This window comes from Thermobia domestica, chromosome 11 (assembly GCF_964235325.1).
Source record: "Thermobia domestica chromosome 11, izTheDome1.hap1.1, whole genome shotgun sequence".
Lineage (NCBI taxonomy): Eukaryota > Metazoa > Arthropoda > Insecta > Zygentoma > Lepismatidae > Thermobia > Thermobia domestica.
The window spans coordinates 12,105,865-12,131,715 of record NC_137464.1 but is presented as its reverse complement, the minus strand read 5'-3'; the positions used below and the strand labels follow the sequence as shown (position 1 = coordinate 12,131,715).

Here is a 25,851-nt window from a genome sequence, read left to right as displayed (position 1 = left end):
GAGAGTACTAGCATTTTTATTTATATTTCTTTCTAAATATAGTCACCGCTCACAATACACAGTGATATTGTTCAGTGGATTCCAGCAACAGAAAATACATGTATCTTTTGTTGATATTACGCAGATTGTTAGATGAAATATTGCTTTATTGAATTCAGTAGCTGTAATATGTGTTACATTCAAATTACTTTTCACATTTGATTCTGTCACAGGTTGATAAATGTTATCTGTGTACTATATGTATCTGGTGCAATGCACTATTTACGCCACCGTACAATGTGGAGCTTCGTGTATATTTGGGTTATCTTGCCTTTGTAATCATCAACTAAATAGATTGATCTGATTAATGTTTAGTGTGTCTTTCAGCATTGAAGCTATGAAGATGTGAAACTACAGCGTAGAGTCGTATTCGAACCACATGAGGTTCGGTGCGAAATCGAACCGAGATCTCTCCTTCAACTAAGTAGAAAATGATACTTTGTTTCGTTGAAGCAAGTTTTGTTTTCTCTATCATGCTATCAATTATTATTAATATTATTTTTTCAAATTCTGGCGTCAGCAAATGTTCGTGTGTAATCATTAACACACGAATAATTGAAAGGAATACTCATATATCAACTAGCATTGGTATTTGAAATGGACAATTGTATGACTTAAAACCAGTTCCAATCCAACTTGTAAACTTATATATGTGTTATAAATTTTAAATGAAAATTTTATCTTAAATTAAAAGTATGAAGTGAACTAATTTTAAAATACAGGATAAGGATCATAATTATTTTGAGCGCACAATAGAGTCACTTATAAAATGTTTATTCTTCTGAATGGATATACCCATTTCAGTAGAGTTTTGTACGACTGGAAGACAGTTGCTAGTGAAAACTCTAATATAATTGTTAATTCTTGTGAGAGATTTTAACGAAACAAATTTCATCACAGCACTATATTTTAATATAAATATATAAGCAGTTATGAAATATATTTCTAAAATAAACTTGAGTATCCAACTCTCAAAATCTCTTTATTTGTCTCCATACCTAAATTTACAACAAAATACTCATGAAGATGTTTCATCATCAGTACCTGTTACCTATTGGTGAGTATAGACAAATTTCAAAAGAAATTCGTGTATTATAAGGTTTTTTCTCCAACATGGTCACTTATGTAGAACAAATTGCTTACCAAAAAATAATGAAAACATTATCCATAATATTAGCTAAGTACAAGGGAGGATCAAATGAAAACCTTAAAAATGCAATAAAATGTCCTAAAGTTGGACGATTGCTTCGATAAGTGGCAGCAATATGCCTTGAATTGCACTTAATGACCGACAGGTGGCAGAGTGTTGCTGGAAGAACAACGAATGCAGCAGCGTCAGTATCGAAATGGGCGCCCCACTGTCCACATGCACAACGTTAGAACATAAATTAAACATAACTTTCTTACAAGGCTGTCTGTATTCTTTATTATAAATTAACGAGAAATGTAACAGTTGTAAGAAAGTTATGTTTAATTTATGTTTAAGATGGACACAAGGCCTTTTTATAAAAAAAATCAACGTTAGAACAACGTTCGGTGATCCGTTCTCGAGCAACGAAGGTGTGAAGCCAATTGAAATGCATCGGAGGATGGCAGCAAAGTATGGTGATTTGTGTTTCTCTCTGCAGCAAATATATGAGTGGTGGAGGAAGTTTAAAAGTGGCATAAAATCTGTGGAGGATGCTCCTCGACCGGGACAGACTTACCAAGTAGCGATCGACCGACGAAAACATTGCGTTAGCGGAACAGCTTGTAAAGGAAAACAGGCAGAAAGAAATCGCCACAATCATGAATATTAGCTTTGGTTCATCTCAAAACATTGTGCATAATGCTCTGCATTTCAATAAGGTGCCTCCAAGATAGATCCCATGTTACTTCACTACTGAATTAAAAGATATTCGCGTCGACGCCTGTGAAGAACTTTTGCGTAGTTTCATTGCCGAGGGTGATGCATTTCTGGAAAAATCGAGCAAGGAATGGCGACATAGTTCTTCGCCAAAACCAAAAAAATTCCGCACTTAACCATCAGCAGGAAAGGTCATACTCACTCCCTTCTGAGATGCAAAGGCAGTAATTTAGGAATACTACATACAAAAAGGAGTGACTGCAACCAGTGCCTTGTATTCAAACCTGCTGAAAACTCAACTTCGACCTGTAATCAGGCGTAAAAGACGAAGACTTCTGTCCTCAGGTTCCTCCTACTGCATAACAACCCTTGACCGCATACTGCCCGTTTGACCATTGAGACTATCGATGACATCAAATTTAAGTGTCTCACTCATCCATTCTATTCACCAGGCCTAGTCTCAGTGATTTTCATGTGTGTGGACCATTCAAAGAAACGATGGAAGGCAAGCATTTCAATAGTGACGAAGAGGTGAAAAGTGCGGTGCACGAGTGGCTACAATCTCAACAAAAGAACTTCCAACGTGGTATCCATGCACTTTCGAAGAGGCGGAATACTTGCGTTCAGCGTCAAGGAGACTACGTTGAAAAATAAGAGGCGAGATTTCTTTTTCATTGTTACATTCTAAAACGTATTGCACTTTTAAGGTTTTCATTTGATTCTCCTTGTACAATATAAGTTCTTATGATAAATACTTCATAAAATCAGAGTGAGAGAGAGAGAAAAAAAAGAGAGAGAGAGGTAGTGAGAAAACTGGAGGAAAGGAATTAAAAAAAAAAAAAAAAGGAGATGTAAAACACTCATGTAGGTGGCATATTGGAAACACCTGGACGCTATTGAATGACTTGGATCCCATATCTGGACGCCATGCAATGTTCATCCGGACAACTACTGTTCTGTTTAACGATTGTTGGCATGTGATGTCATGAGTTTGCAGCAGATAATTTTGGAAAGCGCGCTAAGGAAGATGGAAGTTCCGATTGAAAATATCGGCAATTATTAAATGGAAGATGCATACAAGTTTAGTTTAAATTAATATTTCTAATAATGCATCAATTTAGTTCCTTAAGTTACTATTCTAGTTAGTTGCATGCCAAAAGCAGCCCAAGAAATTTGAAAGAAACTTCGTTGCAAAATAATATGCAGAAATCAAGCCTGTATTATAAGGATTGATGCCATTAAATGTGAGTTGAAACTTGTAGTCTATGTTGTAAGAAAATACTGCTGAGGAAGATGGGAGTTCCTATTGAAAATTTTGGCAATTATCTAGTCACAGATGCATACAAAGGTTCGGTCAAGTTAATATTTGAAACTATGCGTCAGTTTAATTTATTTGGTTGTTGCCTTTATGTTCTGTAATTCTTTTGCTTTCTTACTACTTGTTTGTCTTTATGTGATGAAGAAAATAGCGAAAGCCCTTGTAACATACTTCTAGATTGCTTTGAGATAATATTTTCAATATTTTCTGGTAAGTCGCTTCCAGCTTCCTTTGTTTTAATCAAGGGAATACTAAAAAAAAACTTATTTTCAAGCAGAAAGAAAACTTTTTTGTCTATTGTGTTGTGATCCTACAGCTCAGGACTGAAATTTTAATTTTATCTTTCCTGGAGAAATTTGGGCTAAAATTAGTATCATCCAACTTAATTGGTCTGTCAAATTTGGTTGAGATCGATCAAAGTTAAATGCTGAAGCTTACATCTCTTACACTTTCTAACACTGAAAAGCAACTTCTTCAGAAATTGCAATATACAATAATATCTGAGGATAATATCACTGAACCACGACAACCACCACACTAGTTTCAATTTACAAGAAGTCGCGCAACAACTGTACGTATTTAAGTGTATTCAAAATTTCTCAATGTTAATAAATAAATAAATAAATAAATAAAAACTTTTGTATTAATGGTTAATTTCGTGAATAATTCCAAAAGAATTGTCAATTTAATGTTTACACTTTCCCTAAGTAGAAAATACACACCACCGTGTTATTAAGTTACTAACCTGGCTTAATAACACAGCCACACACACACATACACAAAAGTTCTGTGAACCGGACCCCAGCGTTTGGATTCGGTGTGTTTTGTTACACAGAATCCAAATTTTGAAAACCCAGGACGATTAACCGTGTCAATTTTGTTTAATGGGCGAAAGATTTGAGCGATTTTGAATAGAATAAAACACGTTTTTCGCCCATAAAACAAAATTGACACGGTCAATTGTCCTAGGATTTCGAAATTTGGTGTATAACAAAATACATCGAATGCATACCCTGGGGTCCGCTAAACAGGTTTTTTTTTTTTTTTTTTTTTTTTTTTTGGTATGGCTGTGTTACGTGTATTCTCCCTATCCAAAATCGCTAGTTTTTCGCCGTTAATCCTGGGGTTTTGAAATTTGGATTCTTTGTAACAAAATACATCGAATTCATACCCTGGGGTCCGCTGAACAGAACTTTTCATTTTTATTTTATTTTATTTTATTCTATTTGTGTGTGTGTGTGGCTGTTTAATTTATGTAGAAGTTCGTGTTAGATCAAGTTGCAGCTGAAAACATCTTTATAAACAATATTTATAAAACTGAAACTGACTGAAATCGCATAAAACGAAAGAAACCAACTTCGTAACAAAATGATCAAAATAACGAAACCATTCCTACAAAAACTATACTTATAGTAAAAATAAAATTACACAATTAACATTGCTACATTCAATTTTGCTTACATAAGTTCTTTCGATCACACTTCTGCTTCTATGAATTAAGAAACCTAAAACTAAAAACTACATTAAAAAAAAAAAAAAATACCAGCAGGACACTATCCTACACCAACGCAATCTGGTCAAGATTACCATGATATACCTACATCAGCATCATTAAAATTTTAACTTTAAGAGGGCTTCCACTAAACTATTTTAAATAATTTTGAAACATGATATATGTAATTATTCTTAATCCCGAAACAACTGAAATTTTTACCTTTACGTTAATTCTGTCGATCTGCCTGTTCTGGTTCTCCAATTCTGAACCCATATCAATGGCCATATTTCGAAGATTACCTATCATTGTGTTAACTTGTACCATGTTGTCTTCCATCTCATCTTCACGGGCGTCGTTTGTGATCCTGAAGTAGAAAACAAAAGGAAAATAACAGAACGATGTAATTCATTGTTGCTAATTGTACAAGAATTACCAAAATTCTTAACTTATATATTATCCACAGAAAATGTTAAAATTACGCAAAAACAAAGTCTACAGCTACTCGTTTAGTTTCGTAGCACTGGTGGATCTGTCTTGACCCCCTTCCGCCTTTCTCCACTGCGCAATTTAACGTATCACATTTCTCATACATATAAAGAGTTGCTAGTTTCTGGTAAATCTAAGGGCATAATGAAACAACCTAATTTACTCAGTAGCTGCCAAAAGCAAAGATTTTACAGATGGTAGCAGCATTACAGTGGTATTCACAGCACATGCTAATTAGCAAATGGCTACTAACTGTGGTCTCTGTGTTCCATTTTGTTTCAGCAATTTTTAAATGAAAACTAAAATTTTGAACAGCTTTATAATTGAAATACTGACACAGTTAAAGTATTTATGTTATAGAAGACTTGATATAAATTAAAAGTGACAACTCTCTTTTCTAAAACCATGTAAGCAATCTTACTGTTCTTAATCTAAGTATGCAAAAGAATCTTTGTTTCTTTTTGATGTGATGTCAAATTAATTAGTAGTTTTTTTGCAAAAGTATAACCATTATTGTTTCATACTATTCTACTATTGGGATACTTTAAAACAATGACAATTCTTTTGAAAATGGTTTTCCTTTATCTTGTGTGCTGAGTTATATTAGAGAATGTTCACGTCATGTCTAGAGTAAAGACTGTTCTTTCATGACGTGCTTTTGGAATGAATATGTTGTACGAAATAAAGCAGCCATTGTAAAATAGAATTAGTTTATCTCAAAATATCACCTAGTAATGATACTTGTCAATCTTGACTCTAATATTTTGAGTGGGACATTCGGACACTTATCTTCAGGAGCACACAATGATTTAAATCCTTTCTCGCAACATAAACGATACTTTTTTTTTTTTTTTTAACTTTCATTATTTCGACAGTGATTACTGATTACTGCGTAAATTTTATTGATATATATGGTTGGCTATCTTTCCCAATAGCCATAAATTACGTTTATTATTTTACTAAATAACAGTATACGTATATAGCCCAAATGCTAGTGCACTAGCTTAATTTGCTAATAAACTGTTTTTATTGGTACTTTAGGTTTTCTTTCAAGCGAATACTTCTTAATGAGAACATAATACTCACTCTTTAACAGCAATTAATTTGAATGGTTGTGTACGCAATGATTTAAACCACTGTGTGCTGCTAAGGATGAGTGTCCGAGTGTTCCAATAGAGATACTGGAGAAAAAATTGAAGATGAACATTACTAGGTGAATAATTTGATGTACGAAGTGTGTTCAAAAAATGTCCTTTGTTGTTCTTGCTTTATTACTCATTCTACAAATTTTCAATTACTATTCCCCTTCAAAGTACTCCCCTCTACTGTTAATGTGGCGTCGCCATCGTTTGTTTCAATTTTGGAACTCCTGATGGAAATAACTTTTTTCAATGGCGTGAGTACTGTCGTCGCATTTTCCTGAATTTCCTCTTTTGGACTGAATACAACGTCCTTTCAAAGTGGTTTCAAGTTTGGAAAGTAGAAAAGGACTTTTTGGGGCCAAATCCGGAGAATAAGGTGGGTCGGGCACAACGGAAATGAGATGTTTTGCCAAATAATTTTGCAAGTTTTTCCACTCAAGATTTGATGGTAAGATTCTACACTTATACCAATGTCTTCAGCAACCTCAGAGTTAAATGACAATTTCTACTAATTACAAGGCCTACAATCTCAGTATGTTGGTCATCTGTTGACGTGGAAGGTCATCCAGTCCTTTAATCATACACGGAAGAAAGTGGCGCAAGTAAAAGTATATATATATTTCGAAATATTACAGCATAAGATCTTTATTTGGTTCACTATGTACTTACTTTGCAATGTATCCTGCCTGAGGACCCAGTCCATTCCTTTCATCCATGACTCGCTGTGGCTGATTATTCACGACTTTCCCATCGTCGTTCCCCTTCCACGTTCCTTCGTCTTCTTTGAATTGGGCAGACCTGAAATAGAGAAATGAAAGCTATCTAAAAATCCTATCATATATATAGAGAGAATATTTCTTTAAGTTTCTTTTGTACCAAGCGAATATTACCAGAATATACTGTATGCAAAATGTCAATATGTCTATGTAGTGTCTTGTGTAATGTCTACATTAATTGAAACAAATCAGTCGTTAGCGAACGTAATTCCATTCTTTTCCAATCGGTATGAATGTGAATTTCTTGCTTTAATTGTTCAATCATAGGTTGTCAATTCGATATTTAATAATTTACCAGTGTAAATGATGACTTACGTACATAAATCTCGCTCGTGGCTATTTGTTTTGAGCCATCAAAGATAAATTTTGTATGAGGGAAGAAGATAGCGCTATAGTCGAAAAGTATAAGGGAACTTTGCTCTCACTTTTTTTTATTAAATTTTTTACTCTTAATAATTTATTACTTTAGAAAGTTTAATATTTAATACAATCTTAAATATATGTTTTACAATTTAAAAATGTTTGGCGCCGCTTCTTCTTAATTACATTAAAAGTGTGGAAAACAAATCTACTTACAACAGGCTAATCGTCCATCTTGGATCGGGCCATTTTGTACATGTTTTAACTAATAACAATTTTCAGTGATATAGCCAACTTGGCTGTTTGAGCTGCGGTGTATAATTATAATATTCCTGGCAAGAGGATCCAAGACAAGACAAGACAAATTTTGTATGCTCTAAAAGAAAGTTTTTGCAAAAGATATATATTGTGTAGATTTGTGGGCAATAATCAAATTAGAAGATATAAGTGGCTCGTTAACTATCCTAAGATGAAAGGCTGGGTAAATTGTATGGGTATATTCAAATGGAGGTTGTTTTCAAATGGCGCACCAGATATATAACAATAGTTACTATGAAAAGTGATAAAATATAGAACCCCAAAGATTGTTGGTTATATATTATCACTTAAAGCTAGTTATATGGTAAAGGTATAATTGAGGAAAGTAAGAGGTAAATCATCTTAATACGCCTTTGTAACTTTTAAATTAATAGATATAAAAACGCTGAAATCTCGTACAATACCATACAAATATCGACAAAAGAACATCGTTTGACATACTCTGCAATACCACTAGACTACTATTGTTGCCAAATCAACATAAAATTAAATTTTGGTGTCATTATACAATCCGAATCCATGTATTTTTAAAATTTACGGAAGAAATACGTAATACTTTAATAAAGCTTGTATAGGTAATTAAAATACGTGAGGATCTTATCTCTAAGATGCGTAGTAACGTAGGAAGTGGAACGTTTTAAACACATACTTTTCCATAAGGCATCCATTATGAAGTCAAGTGAAGTGGAGGCAGTGTGTTAACTTGTTATGTGCTACCATATAAGTGTCCGGGAAGTATGAAAGCAGTGTGTCAACTCATGATGCATGACCATAAAAGTGTCTGAGAGATAAGGGATCGCCAAGTAAATACGGTAAATCTCGAAAGTAGTGACACACATTGTACACAAAATATTAAATTACAAGAGAAGTTCTGTTTTGCCTATTTCCTTTCGTTTACACGTATTGTGAACATTGAATGTACAAAGTTCTACACAAGCGTTAATGCCTTCGGCGTTGCCCCCGCCACTACCTGATTCCGTCTGGTACTCCTATCCGTGCGACATTTAACCCATAGAGCCGAAATACAAATCCCTTTGTAAGGACACCTGGTCCAGGTAAAAATTGATTTCGTACGCAATCGTGAAGAAAATAAGCATTTTATTCATAAAATTGATTATTTTTTATCAAATTTTAATTACACTCATAATCACTAAGCCCTCCTAAAGTGAATCTGCACTCAGGAATGCGACTCCTGCCATGAGAAAAAGTTTTTCTAAAGGTGCCAAGAGTAGCTTTCGTGAAGAAAGAAGTAAATATATCATTAATTTTCTATGGATCCGGATTGTAAATTTGCACTATAGTATGTTTATTGATACAAGGTCAGGTTAGTACATATTTCAAATTTACATATTAAATAAAAAAAATTACAACACCATACATGTTATTCCATGTTAGAAACCAAGGACGCGGCAATATCACAAACTTCCAAGGTTTGGAGACTTCTAGAGCAGTAATAACGATGGGGGGGGGGGGGGGGAGGAGGAATAGTATGATTACGATATGACTACATTTGAATACATATGAACAAAGTTACAGAATGGCTACAAAGTCCCGTTACTTCTTGATAAATACTAATGTAAGTTTTCCCATTACCCCTTGATAAATGTTAATGTAGGCTTTCCACTGTTTCAAATTGTGTGAACGATGGCTGATACTTCCACTTACAATATTGAAGAACATGTTATTGCAAGTTATTGGGTGCATGAGAGAAACTATACAGGTAAGACACTGGTAGAAGTGCGTGCAGACTTTCGGACAAGGTTTCAACGAGATTCTTTTCCGAAACAAACACGTTTATGATGACAACAGGAACTATTCGCCACAGGAAGTGTGAAGGATAAGGAAAAAAGTGGCGGACCGTCCACATGAGCACAAAACCTGGCGGCGTATTATACTTTGTCATGAGAATGACGGTCGACAGACTAATCCTTTGAACATTTAATGCTTCCTATCGCAATAAAATTTCTTGAAAGCATTGTTGTTCATGTCATTCAGTTCTTTCTGTGTAGTTATTTAGGTACGTTTAGTGGTTTATATTACATATTTTCAGGGATAACGGGACTTTGTGGCCACCCTGTAGAAGGAATTAAAAATTTAACTCTTTCAGAAAGGCTTTATTTCCAAAATTAATTACAGTTGACATTGACATGATATTTTGTAACATTAATTATCACTATTTTCGCATTTATTTTCTAAATGTAGCATAAATTTATTTAAAAAAAAAAATATGGAACTTGTAAACAGTATTTTTTTTTAGTAAGGTGTATATCTAATACAAAATGATGATATACCTTGATTAGGTGCATTCTAATTAATGTATTCACTGAAATGTAAAAATTAGTGCAAAAATTTAAACACTTCCTCTAACGTCATTCTTAGTTAAAGGATAACATGCAGGAAAACATTACCAATTCTTCTTTTAAGTTTGTTCTCCTGTCAGTAACAATCATATTATACTTAGAAAAGAATCTCCCGGTATCAACACTCGAGACTGGCAACCATATTGAACGTAACGAGCTGACAGCAAAGGACCTGTGATTAACTTTTAAACTGTTTAACAATGATACAATGTCAACTTCCTTAAATCCTTACTGTTGAGAACTTCAATAACCTTAGTTTTAAATTCACAATAAGCAACAAATAGATCATGAACATTTTCACCACAGGATTTAAACAACAGTTCAGTTTTGTTGATGTCTACATCTTTATGAAGTGAAACAGTTTCTGGATCAAATAACTTGCAGATGCAAATATTATAACTTTTCTCGTAAATGCAAAGTTTTTTTTTTTTTTTAAGTTAAATAATATTGGAAATGCACTTTTTAGTTATTATTAGCAATAATTAACAAGAATTCCACTTTTTCATTTTCATTCGCATTTATCGCAAGTAATGCCGAATTTCGCAAAAATTCGCGATAATATAAACGTGATTTCTGGCTCTGAAACGAAAAGTTTGAGGTTTTCTTGAACATATACACATTTTTTTAACGTTTCGCACATATCGCATTAACGAAAAAGTTTCGTCTCTACATATGAATGTATCTAATACGAAAATTTCACGTATAACCAACAATCAATCAGTTACGTGATAGATAATGTTCTAAATAAATTATATGTATCTGTGAACAAGGACAGATATGTAGGCTATAATAATAATAAAAAGTGTTCAATCTGAGAAGTGATTCGAATAAGACAACAGGCTAAGTTGTAAATAATGTATTCCACACTTGCAAATATCATTATTGATCAGAAATTCCACGCGTTCTATTACATGACAGATTCTATGTGTAGATTGGACCGCCTTGTTCAAAGGTCAAGGTACATATGAAGTTCACTTTCATATCAGCAAAGGAATCTCTGGTTTCGCTTACCACTTTCGTCTGGAACTACCTTAGAGAATAATAACATAATCAATAACAGGAATTCCATGTTAAGGGTCTATTAAAAGCTAATCCAAAGAAAGAAATAAAAAAAAAAAAAAACGTACGAGGTGTGATCAAAAAATACGGTGAATAATTTTATTAGAAACAAAGTAAGGAGCCTATATGGCATTTGATTTAATCTCCTTCCAAGTACTGTCCTTGGCTAGCAATGCACTTATTCCAAAGTTACTGGAAGTATTTCTGGAACGCTTCTTTTGGAAAGGCGTTCAGGTGCTCTGTCGTGGCCTTGTCAATGTCAGGAATTGTGTCAAAACGTTTTTTTTTTTAAAAAGCACGGTTTTAATTTTTGGGAAGAACCAGAAGTCGCATGGTGCTAGATCTGGAGAGCACAGCGAATGTGGACAGACAGGAATACTTTTTCGATCAAAAACTCGCGGATCAAAAGCAAGATATGGCACGGCGCCTTTTCGCGGTGAAGAAGGAAGCCGTTTGCTCATTTAATCGGCAGTTAAAATGCTTTTCACGGACCCATACGAGATGTTTAGTTCTTCGGAGAGTTTTCGAATAGTCATTCACCTGTTTGAACAAATCATTTGTGCCAATTTTTGCATTTTTCATTTGTTTTTGACGTCGAAGGACGTCTCAATCGTTGCTCGTTTCCAACCGACTCCTTTCCACTTTTGAATAGCTCATACCACTAGTAAACAATCTTTAATACCACCATTTCATTGCCATACACTGATTTTGACATTTCGTGAGCTTCTTTGGCTTTTTTTTTTAAGTTTAGAAAAAAACTTAATGTTGACGCGCGAGAGACACTCTTAACACGTCCTCACTCTTTTTCCTCTGGAAGCCAACTAACATGTCATAATATGTTCCAACGCGACACTGACTGTACCAAAGTTTTAGGCTACCAGGCTTATTAGTAGAATTGGATACAACATTGACAGATGGCACTGTTCAATTACATTCACCGTACTTTTTCGTCACGCCTTGTATATACGCACACGAGCAGAAGAGAAACAACAGAGGAAAGAACATAAACCAAGCCAATATTTTCAACACATCAGAACTTTCTGGACGAAACTGAAGAGAAAGAGACAGAAAAGTTGAGAGGGGTAAAAGCCATAATAAAATGTATAAGTGAATTGGTCGCAGTGACCAAATTTAATCAACGAAAGATGATTTTGTATCAAGAAAAAGATGAGGAATGACTGACGAAAGAAACAAATAATACCAAGAATGAATAGAGTTAAATGTAATAATTAAACCGAGAAAGAAATCGATTATAATAAGACCATGGGCGTCTCTGGCGGAGGGAACGCGTTCCCGCAATATTTTGTGTACGAAATATAGTGGATCAATGCTGAAAGTATTTAGATCTCTATGGAAGAAGTAAAAACACATGTAGAACAAATGTCTGTTGTTAAGCATCAGTTTGATGTGATTAAAATGTTCGCCTGACGTGTACCACTTTCAAAGAAAGATTTTCTTAAAGTCAGTCTTACATTTCTTGATTAGTCGAAGTAGTCTCGGATGCAGGCACACACACAATTTTCTCATTGCTTAAGAACCAACAATTGGATTCTATGAAATAGAATGACTAGAGAAGGGAGGGGAAGAATGTATAGGAAATTGTTCTGAGAATTAAGAAGGGAAATGTGCAATAGAAGCAAAGGTAACAAGAGGATTTTTTTTTTTTTTTTAATTTCAGAGGAATACTGTAGAATGGTAGCAAGAGAGAACTACTATGGCAATATAGAAAGCAAATATTGAAATGAGCCTTTAACAAGCGAATTACAGCTTGAGGAAGAATGAAGGAACACCTTGAGGAAACGGATAACACCAAGAATAAACTGTACATTTTAGACATTAAAATGGAAAACGAAGTAAACAAGGATGGTTGATTGAACAAGTTCAAAAACGTACACCGTATTACGAAATGAATAACGTAAAGGTAGATAATATACTTTTTAAGTTTATTAAGAAAATACAAGAAAAGGAAAAAGTATTCGATATTTGCAATCAAATCACGAATGTCATCGTAAAACTTCTTTTTAGAGAGTTAAGATTTTGTTGGGTAAAAAAATCGAAATATATGAGGACTATAAAACTACACTGCTGCAAGTGCATTTAAGAACATTAAGTAAGAATTTGTGGGTTTGGCCCAAAGTTGTATACAAGAATAGTGATTGTACATAATACTGTTCTCGACATGGCACTCATGGGACACCCACTTGTTAAACAGTATGTTTAGGAACGTATAGAATTCGCTTTAATAGCATAGAAAACACGTTGATTATAGAAGATAAAAGGACTAATCAAATTACTTTCAGATGAAATGGTTGTTACTGCAGAATCTAAAATTAACATGTTTTTCAAAGACACTGAAAATATTGTGAGACGATAGTATGTATGTGAGAACGATTAAATCAATGTCGGTTAGATTATTAAGGCTATAATAGACGTTTGAGCAAAGAAATAGAATAGATGTCTATTTTAAATACCTAGGTAGTATTGTAAACGAAGATATGAAATGGGAACTTGAAATAGAGGCAACGGAAGAATCGTTGCTCGAACTGACCAAAATAGTATATATATATTGTCAGAGTATATATGTGCGTTAATCTCAGATAATTTGTCTGAAGAAGGCTGTGTTACATAGCTGAAACTGTAACACAGATGTATATACTCTTAAAATATATATACTGCTTTGGGCTGTTGGAGTTTTGTCAGCAATCTTGAATTTTCCAAAACTGCAATGAATAATTTACAAGTGGAAGAATGGTGAAAGATCCTTAAGAAGATTATGATGATTATGATGAGAAGCATATTATGTGAGTTACTGAATGAAGATATATAGAAAGGTTTCAGATGAAAAATATTCCACAGTACGAGAAGCAGCAGAAGAAACGTGGTATTGCAAGAAAAAAAAACCCCTCGAGTTATCGAAATTTGTACCTTGAGATGAACGCAAAGCTTAGAAGAAAGAATTAATGAGAGGCATTGGAAATAATAGGTGTAAAAAATATAACTGGAAGTAATTACAATATGTTAAGATATTGTTGGAGAAGAAATTATATTCCGAATGACATGTAGAAGATATGGTGGAAGGAAACCGAAGAAGATAGAGTAATATTAAATTAATAGACAGTATTAAAAATATAACTCCTATGTCAAGGCGAAGAGGTTACCTAAGAATCATATTATACAGGATGTTTCAAAACAACACCTTTTGGGAGGTGATTTCTAACACCAAAATAAGACAAAAAGTATAGATTAACCTGGGTGCACAAATGCTTCCTTTCAGAGTTATTGGCTGCCGAAAACATGAAAAAATTAATTTTAAAGGCCCATAGTTCTCAATACTATGGGACCTGCCGTAAGTCGGATCAAGACTTCACTTAGGAACTAATATGTGTTCTATCCAACAAATACATGTTTCAGAATCCTAAGGTATTCACGCAACATTTTTTATAGAGGGAGTTTGGCTACGGGCATATAATTTGAAGTACTCACCAACTACCTCTATAAAAATTGTTGCGTGAGTATTTGAAACATGTATTTTTGGATACTAAGTGAAGTCTTGATCCGGTAGGTCCCATAGTTTTGGAGCTATGGAGCGTTAAAGTTTATTTTTTACGTTTTCGTCAGTCTATAACACCGAAAGGAAGCATTTGAGCATCCAGGTTAGTCTATACTTTTTGTTTTATTTTGGTGTCAGGAATCACCTCTCCCAAACGTTGTCGGTGTTGTTTTAAAACACCCTGTATATAAATTTAAATTTCTGGAAGTAGTCTACCAGTGACGAAAGATAATTATGATGAATTGTGTTGTTAAAGGTACAAAGAGGGGATCCCGTTAGTAAAGTAGATTCCTATTTACTCGCAATTTTGAAGTAACTTTAGTTGAGGTCTACTAGCATTCTAGTCATCCCCGTTCCCCCAATTTTAACATGCCAGAGATGCCCATAAATAAGACTATAAAAAAATTAAATAAATAAATAAAAATACAAGGTAAGGAATACACAGTAGGCAGTCACTTGACTGAAAAATTTTTTAAGTTTAACGTCCCACGATTATACTCTTTAGGCTAAAGGAGAAGGATATTAATGAAAGTGAGTGATGGAGAAATGAATTTTTTTATGCTCTTCCACCTGGAATCGAACTCGAAACTACATGCACAAAAGGCATACATGCTAATCACTAGACAAATGGGAAGGGCTAAGTCACTTGACAAAAGTACATTTGAGTGAATTATTTATCAACAATGAGTCTATATGAACGTTGTATGCATTAGGTTCGAGCTCACTAACTCCATTATGGTGGTTTGATATATGATTACAATAATTAGTTTGTTTGACAAGAGTCTATTTGGTAAAATCATCTCGGTTACTAAGTAGTTCTGCTACTACTGATTATGAATTATTTTATCTGGATAATAAATTTAACAATAAATTTTTGAAATAACATATAAGTCTTTTGTGTTGCAAAATTTGGATTAGACAAAATTCAGTTGGTGTCCATATTTGTTATTCTTAGTACGGCAATTAAAATACTCCATATACTTACATCATTATATCTATAAAGAGTATTATAGAAACTTTTCAAATTCTGTATCATTGGAAGATAGTTAGAAAGTTCGTAATCAAGGAACTTAAAAAGTTTGTTACTGAATTTTCTGTGTGTGTGTGTGTGTTATTTGCGAACTTTTCAATTTTGAGCCCTCCATTCCCTAGAGTATCAAAAACTATTTCATAGAAGTGATGGCATTTTTAGCGCCACTCTTACCGTTTCCGAGATATTGGCGGAAAAAAAAAAAGCTCCGATTTCGGGAGATTTAAGGAGCCATATCTCAGGAACCCGTAAGTCATAGAGAGATCACATTAGTGTTTATTTTGGATAAGAGGGTGGTGAACATTTTGGTACCAAATAGTAACCGGAAGCCACTTTCCAACTGGCCACCGTTCCCCAGATATTGGTCCAAAAAATCAGATTTCTTGAGATTTAAGGAGCAATATCTCGGAAACCGTGTCATAGAGAGATGATATTTTTGCGAATTTTTTAATTTTTAGCCCTCCATTTTGAGCATGTATCTTCGTAAAACAACATATCATAGAACGTTTTAAAAGAAGTTAAACAAAACATGTGGAAAAAATTGAGTACTTAAGGAAGTTATAAATGGATAGATATATTACAAGAATTGTCTAATGAGTATAATAATAAAGTACAAAGAAAAATTCTTATAAAGCCTGTAGAAGTTAATAAGAAAAATAATTCTTTTAAATTCGTTCTAGCAATGCTCTTAGAGCATTCTCAATTGCTTTAATACTGGTGTTAAAAGATTCTTTGTTTGGTATAGATATGTTAAATGGACTTACTTGTTCCAGGGAAGAACACACAAACCGCAGCACTTCTCCATTCCAGCCAAATTCTTTTCTGCTTCTCGCATATCTGCATTGATTTGATCCATACCCTCCTCGATTCTTTCCAATTGTTCTAAGAGAAAACACAAAATTATTTGTTAGCTTTTATATATGCTTATGATATATAATTACCTTTAATTATGTGTAATAAATAAAATAAATCTATCGAAGCCTTTGTAGACTTCTTAGAAACACAATATTTAATTTGTAAAAAAAAAAAAAAAAAAAAAAATCAAGTTTTTATACAAATACATCCGTGTTGTGAGACAGTGGCACTGCAGTACTTATGAGAGTCACTGCTTGATCCATTTTCTTGACGATAGTAATGTCATGTTTGTTTGCAGACATTGTTACATCTGTTCTGATTTCTTGATTTTTCGTATAGTTTGTACTTATCGTTTTCAAATACTGGATTTGGGTGATATTTATAATTTGGTTTGATATCGATGATTAATTTCATGTTATTTAATTTCATGTTATTTACCAGAAATTCGTGGCTTTTGGAATATTGTTGGCCCTTCCATATAATCCGTGGAAACTATTATGTGGCATGAGTCTGTAATATTTCCGATGTGTCTTCACATTTTCTGCATTTTCTCATTCAGTATTATCATTAATATTATTATTACTATATATTATTGTCATTGTTATTATTTACTTTCCGAACTTTTAATATTATCAATGTTTGTATTTTCTTTATAATTGTCGCAGATTTTCTTTATACCTTGTTATTCCCACGTCCTCCATTGTTTCTTATTACAGCTGTTACATCTGCAAGTTCCTATGCAATGACTTTCTGCGTACCGTTCCTCCCTCACTTTGCAGTGATTCATCTTCTTTATCTTAAAACCTGAAAGTTTGATCTGCCAGCACATTCAAATACAACATTTTATTTTCCTAACAGTAAAATAATGTCAGACGTTGAACACCAGACTTTTTTTTTTTTAATTTCTGTTCACTCTATGAACAAATTGTTCAGTCTTGAAACTTCAGTGCCCATCCAAAATACTTTTTATCTTATTCTGAAAATAGTGAATTAATAATTGTTGTACAGCCTCATGCATCCGACCTCATTATTCCAGAGCTTTGGAGTAAATTTCTTCGAAATTCAATTGAAATTCCTATTATGAATCGCGTATATGAAATAGCATTTTCTTCTACTAGTGCTTCTAAAATACAGGGTGTCCCACTTAAAACCGATGTGCATTACTTCCATTTTGGGGTTTATAAATAAATGTGTGTTGGCTTCATTCGTTATCGTTGTAATACAGTTGACTACACTGAAATATTTGTTGAGTTGTGTTCGACAGGTTAAAAGTAATTGCCGTGGAAGTATTGTGGAGGAATGGTGCCGTTTGCAATTAAACACCGAATTGATATTGTGAATTCTTACATAAGGAACAGGTTCCATTAAAGAGATTAAAAAAAAAAAAAAAAAAAAAAACGTTTGTGGTGAAATACCCTGGTATCAAATCTCGCACAACCAGTACAATTCAAGATATGTATAAGAAATGGAGAATTGGAGAATTAAAGTGTATTTCTTAGAATATGTTATTACGAGCACAGCGATACTTGGATGTTGATGGATGGCATTTCCAACACTTATTATGAACCGGAAACTTTTCCACAGGATGTCTACATAAGATGTAATAATATAATGACACATACTTTGTAAGTCTATAACTTGAGATATTTACATATAAAGTAATGTAAAATCTTTTACCTGAAAGACAGATAGATAGTGAGTCCCCCTGTACAGGGTTTTATGTGGGACCCCCTGTATTATTCACTAAACTAATGGTTGAAACATGGTTCAAGTCATTTTAAACTGAAAATAACTCGAAAGTATTCTAACATTATAAATTATATTATAGTACAAAGATACCTGGTTTTTCATTTATAACGATAATTGGTCTAAATTGCGCCAAACAATTGAGGCTACACTATAAAAAGAATGCTTATGCTACTACAGGGTGACCACAAATTCCCGTTACTCCTGAAAATGAGTAACATAAACCACTAAACGTAAGTAAATAACTACATAGAAAGAACTAAATGACATGAACAACAATGCTTTCGAGAAGTTTTGTTGAGATAGAAAATATTAAGTGTCCAAAGGATCAGTTTGTCGACCGTCATTCTCATGACAAAGGACAATACGCCGCCAGATTCTTGCGGAGAATGGCAGGTGTAGCTTGAGTGAAAGCTTGTTTCACAGCTTCTGTCAGTTTGGCAGTGGTATCGTAACGGTTTTGTTCAACGATGCCCTTTATGAACCCTCATAGCGCATTATTACAGGTGATGAGGTCTGGGCTTTGTGTAGGGTAGGTGCGGGTAGGTTCATACTACAACACAATCTGAAATATCGTTCACAAAATCTGAAACAATGGAAAACTTCGCCATTTATAACCTTATAACCTTAAAACTTATAACTTTAGTATTTATAAAGGGGTAACGGCAAAACTCACATTAGCATTTATAAAGGGACTTTGTGGCCACCCTGTAGAAATTGAACAATTAAAACAGTACTAACGAACAATTATAACAACAAATTAAGTAGAAATAATAACTTATACATAGTGACATATAACATTGTTTATATAATGATAGTAGGACATTATAAGACATTTATTATGTTAGATATAATATGATATTAATCTATCATGATCATAAAATTTAATCATGAAAATAAGGTCTACATGGAAAATAGAATATAGTCTCATAAGGTCTACATTATTGCCCTTGCAAAATAATATACTCTTTTCAATTACTAAGCCACTCTTCGTGATTGCATATGATTGAATCGTGCGTCACGCAACCACCATGTATGCAGATATCTCAAACAATTTTTCATCCATTTGTGTCACAGGGATCGATTATTATAGATTGATGTAAGAATAAAGTTCTTGTAACAATTTTCTTTTTCTTTTCTTTCCTTTGCTTACAATGTAGAAAAATATAATGAAACCTACCTCCCTGGTCGTCAAGTGCGACCAACGTGCGAATTCCTGCTTCTTTGCTCTAAGCAGCATAAAGGAGAGGGACATCATTTAGTTAAATAGAAATGAATCATTAAAAATATATTTTTCTGAACACTGCAAATATGGTTTTTGTACCTTAGTAAATGTAATATAAAGAAAAACGTACATGCGAGGGCTGTCCAAAAAGTAACAGATGTTTTGAAATAAATAAATAAAAAAAAATGTAAGAATGAACAAACAAAATTGCATTTTATACATTTGAAAGGTACACTCTTAAGCTATTTTTCCACATAATCGCCATGCAAATTAAGATACTTATCATACCGTGGCACAAATTTTTCAATACTGTTGCGATAGAAATGTGCCGCCTGCGATTTCAACCACTGGCTTACACCGGCTTGCAGTTCGGCGTCAGTATCAAAGCGTTGTGTAGCGAGCCAAGTCTCCATCGCTGGGAAGCGGTGGTAGTAGCTTGGCTCCAAATCCGGGCTGTATGGTCGGTGATCTAACACCTCCCATTGAAAACTACCAAAGAGCTCTCAGGTACGCTTGGCCGTATGTGGATGTGCGTTGTCGTGAAAAAAACAACACCTTCACTCATTATTCAATGTCCGTAGACTTTATACAGTTGGTGCTGGATTTCAATTGGCTTGTGTTTTTTTGCCAACGAAAGCCTAATCACAGAACGTACTTCACAAAAGGCGGGATTTTGTATTGCAGCCACATTGTAACACTTCACAGAAAGCAGTCTTTACTCTACCACAGCTGGATGCGTACTAAGTGTGGCAACGTTCTGACACCAAAATGGCGACTCTAGCCCCGACTACTGCCGCGATAGACCAAAACGTCTGGGACTTTCTGGATAGCCTGCGTAATACGTATAGTTTAGAAAATAATGCTGTTCTTGAGTAATCTTAGCTATTCGTATTATTCGATTCAATTTACGATCGTTTTTACACAAAAATTCGTAATTAAATTGCTCTTTTTGGTACGAATTGTGTATATAAAATATATTGTTCTTTTGTTTAAAAAATCCACTTAATTTAGATAATAGCTTCTTTCTGTTAATATTATTTAAGAATTTTTAAACAAATGATTTGTAAAATAATATAGTTTGTTAGTCGCACTTTGTTTACTGATCCAAAATAAGCAGTCATTAACCGGAGTATTAGAAGTATTGGAAGAACCTAAGTATTTATCAATTCCCAGAAATTGGCAAAAATAACACCGATATTGCGTATGTTGTACAGGCATCAGCCAAAATAAGAATATACAACTCACGTTCTTTCGTCAACAACTTTCAAATAACTTTGCGAATTGGAATAGTTTTCAGTACTGTGCACATAGTCACGTTCTTTCTAAGTCAAGAAAAGTTGATTAACATCAGATGAAGTTTATTAGCGAAAGAATCTGTAAAATATTTTTTTTTTTCATTTTAACTGTATATATTGTCCTCATTGTTACAGCTTTCTTATTTAGGAAGAGAACAAAACTTAATCTTTCGATATTGGTCAATGTGACACTATAGAAAGATTTCTAGCTAATATAAGTGAACAACTTGCAGGATAATAGTTATACAGGGTGTTCCAAAAATGTGTCAGAATTATTTAGGAACAGATTCCTCACACCAAAATAAGAAAAAAAGTTTATAAGGATCGGTGCTCAAAAGTGGATAGTTTCGGAGTTATAGAGTGACGAAATCGTGAAACAAGTGAACTTTATAAAAGTCCATAGCTCCACTACTATGAGAACTATAGTAATCGGATCAGGACATCTCTGAGGAACAGGTATGTGAACTGTCCAAATATCCACATTTAAGAATGCTCCAGTACTTGCACACCAATTTTTAGAGAGGTAGGTGGAGAGTGATCAAGTACTCACAAATAGCCTCTCTAAAAATGATTGTGCAAGTACCACAGGTTCTGAAAGATGGATATGTGGATAGTTCACATATCAGTTTCTCAGTTATGTTTTGCCCCGACCACTATCGGTCCTATAGTAGCGGAACTATGGACCGTTAAAGTTCATTTTTTCCACATTTTCGGCACCCTATAACTCCTTAAAGTATCTACTTTTGAGAGCACAGATCCATATAAGCTTTTCTTCTTTTCTTTTTTTTTTTATGTGAGGAATCTGCTCCCAAAATTTTGTGATATATTTTTGTAACACCGTGTGTGTATATATATTTTAATAATAACATTAATAAGTACTTAAAGAGCTAGTTAACAAATATCAGATTGTTTGACTTTTTATCCATGCAAAATGTCCTTGTAATGTCCTCTTTTCTTTCCATATGTTCTCATAATTTCTGGAAATGTTCATGTGAAACAATTAGTTCCATAAAATGTTTAATGCGCCTTTTACTTGAACCTTTTATATTTTTTGGTAATTTTTTATATGTGTTTTGAACAGTGAATATAATAATTTAAAATTGAATTATAGATTATATATAGTACTATTTAAAAAAAAAAAAGGCGCATTAAACTTAAATTAAGGTAGACAGTCTTTTTTAACACCAATAGATAGTTATGGCAAAAGTTCCAAATAGTATGAAAGTCATCTCCGGATTCAGTTAAAAGAGAGGAAAAAAAAGTAAGCTTTGTAAATTTATATTGCAGTCTTTTCTAAAGCTTTACAGAGTTGAAAGTTTGGTATTCCATTATTCAGAATTCATTATCTATCTAGTTATTATCTCACTGATTTTTCACAATTACAATACAAGTTGTACTCCGCATAAGAGCAGATCAATAACATCATCCCTTACGCAGGAGATTCATCCAACTGAATAGGTTTAATGCTGAGGATTTTTTTATGATGAGCAATAATTTGTTGAATGAGGCAGTTAAAAAGAGAAAGATCAACATATAATAGCCATAATGAAAATCTTTCAAAGTTCAGTTCTCTTTTGTCATACGGACGTGTTGTAAAGAGACATTTTATTACCACAGCGGAATAGAGATTATAGTCTATTCTTTTGGTTACAATATATTTGGTTTGACATTCGCCTAAAGAGATATAATCTTAGAATGGAAAAGAAATAAGAGAAAAATAGAAACTAAGCCTAGAATTACGTCAAAGCTTAAGAAATTATGATGATCGCTATAAAATTGATATTTAACTATGGAAAAAGGAAATTAAGTTAACATATAATAACGTTGCATGTTTATATGCCATATTTTATGAGAATTTATTGCAATATGTAAAATCTAACAATAAATATATACTATATGTATTAAAAGATTTGTTAATTCTCCTTTCGTAAACTAATCTTAGAATAGTGTTGTCAGATCTGAAGGTTAAAAAGTAGCGAGGTTGTGCTCCAAAAGTAGAGGATTTGAACTATTTGTAGCTCAAGCTTAAAAATAAATTATTTTGCAGTTATAGATTATCGTATATATATATATATATATATATATATATATATATATATATATATATATATATATATATATATATATCAATTTATTGGAAATACGTCAGACGCCTGGGATAGCAACGGTCTGGCGGTGACCCGCAGTTTCGGGCTGTTGGCAGTGGTATGCTAGCGTATATTACATACTCCATCGGAAGCAGAAGTGCAGTGTACTATGAACTGGGCAGAAAGTGATAGTATAAATGGACGACTTTTCTAATTTCCAAGGAGACATGTTTGCTTAAGTCAATTTTTTGGACTCTGAAATACACTTTACAACATTTACAATATGCTCTTTCACTTCTCAATTCTCATTTCTTTAATTCATTTACTAAATTCATTATCTGGGAACCATGAATTTTCGAATTTTTTTAAATTGTAACTCCACTTACTTATTATGTTAATATGGATTAATACGGAAACACAATTAAATTTGCGATGTTCACGTTTACTACAACTATTAAGCCTAGACATAAATGGAGACAGCAAAACGATCAGTCATACTACAAAAATGCGAACTCAACAAAAATCTAATGTTGTTAGATCTGGAGATTTAAAAAATACTGAAAGAAGAATTAGTAACGAACTAGTAACGGTCGAAAGAACTAGTATCGAACATGTTAGTTTTAGTAAAACCATTGTCCATTGTGAATAGAATACTAAACAAACAAATTTTTTTATCGTATTATATAAAACTAATAATTTATGATTTCATAAAAATCTTTGAGTTTTGCGTCCCACGGTTATGCCGGTTAGGCTAAATGAGACGGTGATTATGAGAAATGAATGAAATGGTGGCATGAAGAAAGTGGGAGGAAACGGGAGAACCCCGAGAAAACCCAGGAGCACGGTGTTTGTTCACCAGAAAGTTCACACGGCGCGAGCTGGGATCGAATCAGGGACCCCAAGCACGGGAGGTGAACGGTTTACCACTGAGCCACCGCGCCCCTTTTTTGTGATTTCATATATGAAAATAAGAAGGTAGCGTATTGTTAAGAGTTATAGCCTGCAGATAATTAAAAGTAACTCAAAAAGTAAGGTTTCGCCCAATTTGAAAATTTAGTAGCGAGGGCACTTAAAAAATTGCGAAAGCCGCTACTTGTAGCCCAATCTGGCAACACTGTCTTAGAATTTGAAAGGTGTAATAGTTACTGTGTAGGTTTTTAGGACTTCAAACTACACTTAATGATTTGCGTGAATGCTCTAGTATGTTTTATTCTTTTTTTTAAGTTAACAATATTAGATAAATAATTATAGTTCATCATATCACTAAACTGAATAATTCGAAGATGAATTTTATAAAGTACGTAGAAATGTACTTTGTATTATATAAGAGTAGATGCTTAGTCGTCACAGCATTTTAATTTTCGTCTACGTAAAAATATTCTAGTAATATTATCCTAATTTTCTCAATAGGTGCTCGGACTTTGTTAAAATGAAACAATCAGTATTACGAAATTCTCAGCTCTTTGATTCGTTTTGAACTTGAACTTTTTCTATTTTGTATCTTGTTCATATTCAATAAACTTTGACTTTCTGTGCTTCCTCATTTTTGTATTTTAGTAGATTCGTTTTTGTTAATACTTTAACGGGTTCGAAGAAAATCAAACATACATATAAAGAAACACATATAAAGAAACTTACATTAACCCGAGAAAGCTAACGTGTCGTAAATTTTACGAGCAAGTTGTATTATTTTGATGTTCCTTCCCCCTCGCCCGGCGAAAATGGACTAGTCCGCTGAGTTCCGTTTTATACTAACCCTGCATTGTTGGGCAGTATTTACTTTCCTTAGTTTCCGGCTGTATTTCTATATGAACTCGTTAGCCGGTCGTAAGATTTACGATACATTAGGAATAACGCTTGGATTTTTTAACATTGTTTACTATTATTTTCTACTTCTAGAATCAACTTACAGATACATTTTAGTGAAAATGTTGGTTTTATTTTATAGTATTAATTCAAGGAAAGTTAAAAAATAAATCGAACGGGTATTGGTAACAGTGACCTTATCGAGACTTACAATGCAATGAAAGGAGGCTTTGATGCACTGAAGTAAATGTGTCGTGCAGCCGTAACACCAAATGATGGACCTTGTGTGTCTTCTTTGGCATGATAAACATAACCCTGGTTAATGCCTACTTCATTTATGTTCACAACTTTGTGAAAAAGGGTCAAAAGCCTCTTTCTAGAAGAAAATTCGCCATGAAAATTCACGACAGTCTTATTGAGCCATGGCCTCAAGAACGGATTCAATACTCAAATTTGCCCCGGAAACTCCGGCAGTCCATTGCTGATATCTTGAAAATACCGGTGCCAGAGAAGAATGTTGTCCAGTCCAAAAAACAGATTCGCACAATTTGTGGGATTTGTCCATCAGCCGAGAGGAGAATGACGTCAATGTATTGCTGCCGCTGCAAGAGGCCGATCTGCGGAGAACATCGTGGGAAATGGTGTGTGTACTGCGCGGAAAAAGTTTGAACAACCAAACTGGCTGCAAAAATGTTCACTAATGTGTATTCTTACCAACTGTAATCATTAAAGTCCCAGTTTGTAAAAAGATATGTATGCAGTTAAGTTTTTGTAACCAGTCGTAAATTTTACGATACGTTAGCTTTAACGTAACTTTTTGAACATGTTAGCTTTCCAGGGTTAACCCAAGTAAATCACCAAGGAAAAGATTGTACTATACAGGATGTTAATGAACTGTACGGAATAACTTTAAGAGATGATTTCTTACATCAAAATAAGAAACAAGGATCATATGAATCTGTGGGGAAAATGCATAGTTCTAGAACTAGGGTCGTCCAAAGCATGGAAACATACATCGAAGTACACGTTATTCCGAACACAAGGAACCACGGAGCCCG

The 25,851-nt window shown here is 33.7% G+C and overlaps 1 protein-coding gene across 2 annotated transcripts in view; it reads right to left on the bottom strand.

Moving 5' to 3' along the window:
- Positions 1 to 25,851, bottom strand: part of LOC145663890 (synaptosomal-associated protein 25-like) — a 165,756-nt gene that overhangs the window by 6,212 nt on the left and 133,693 nt on the right. For both annotated transcript variants that reach the window (XM_081730048.1, XM_081730046.1), the window contains 4 exons: positions 19,561 to 19,609; positions 16,544 to 16,661; positions 6,996 to 7,124; positions 4,918 to 5,062 (listed from right to left, as the gene is read on the bottom strand). In XM_081730048.1, coding sequence (XP_081586174.1) covers positions 4,918 to 5,062; positions 6,996 to 7,124; positions 16,544 to 16,661; positions 19,561 to 19,609 — 441 coding nt within the window. The remainder of the gene's footprint in view (positions 1 to 4,917; positions 5,063 to 6,995; positions 7,125 to 16,543; positions 16,662 to 19,560; positions 19,610 to 25,851) is intronic.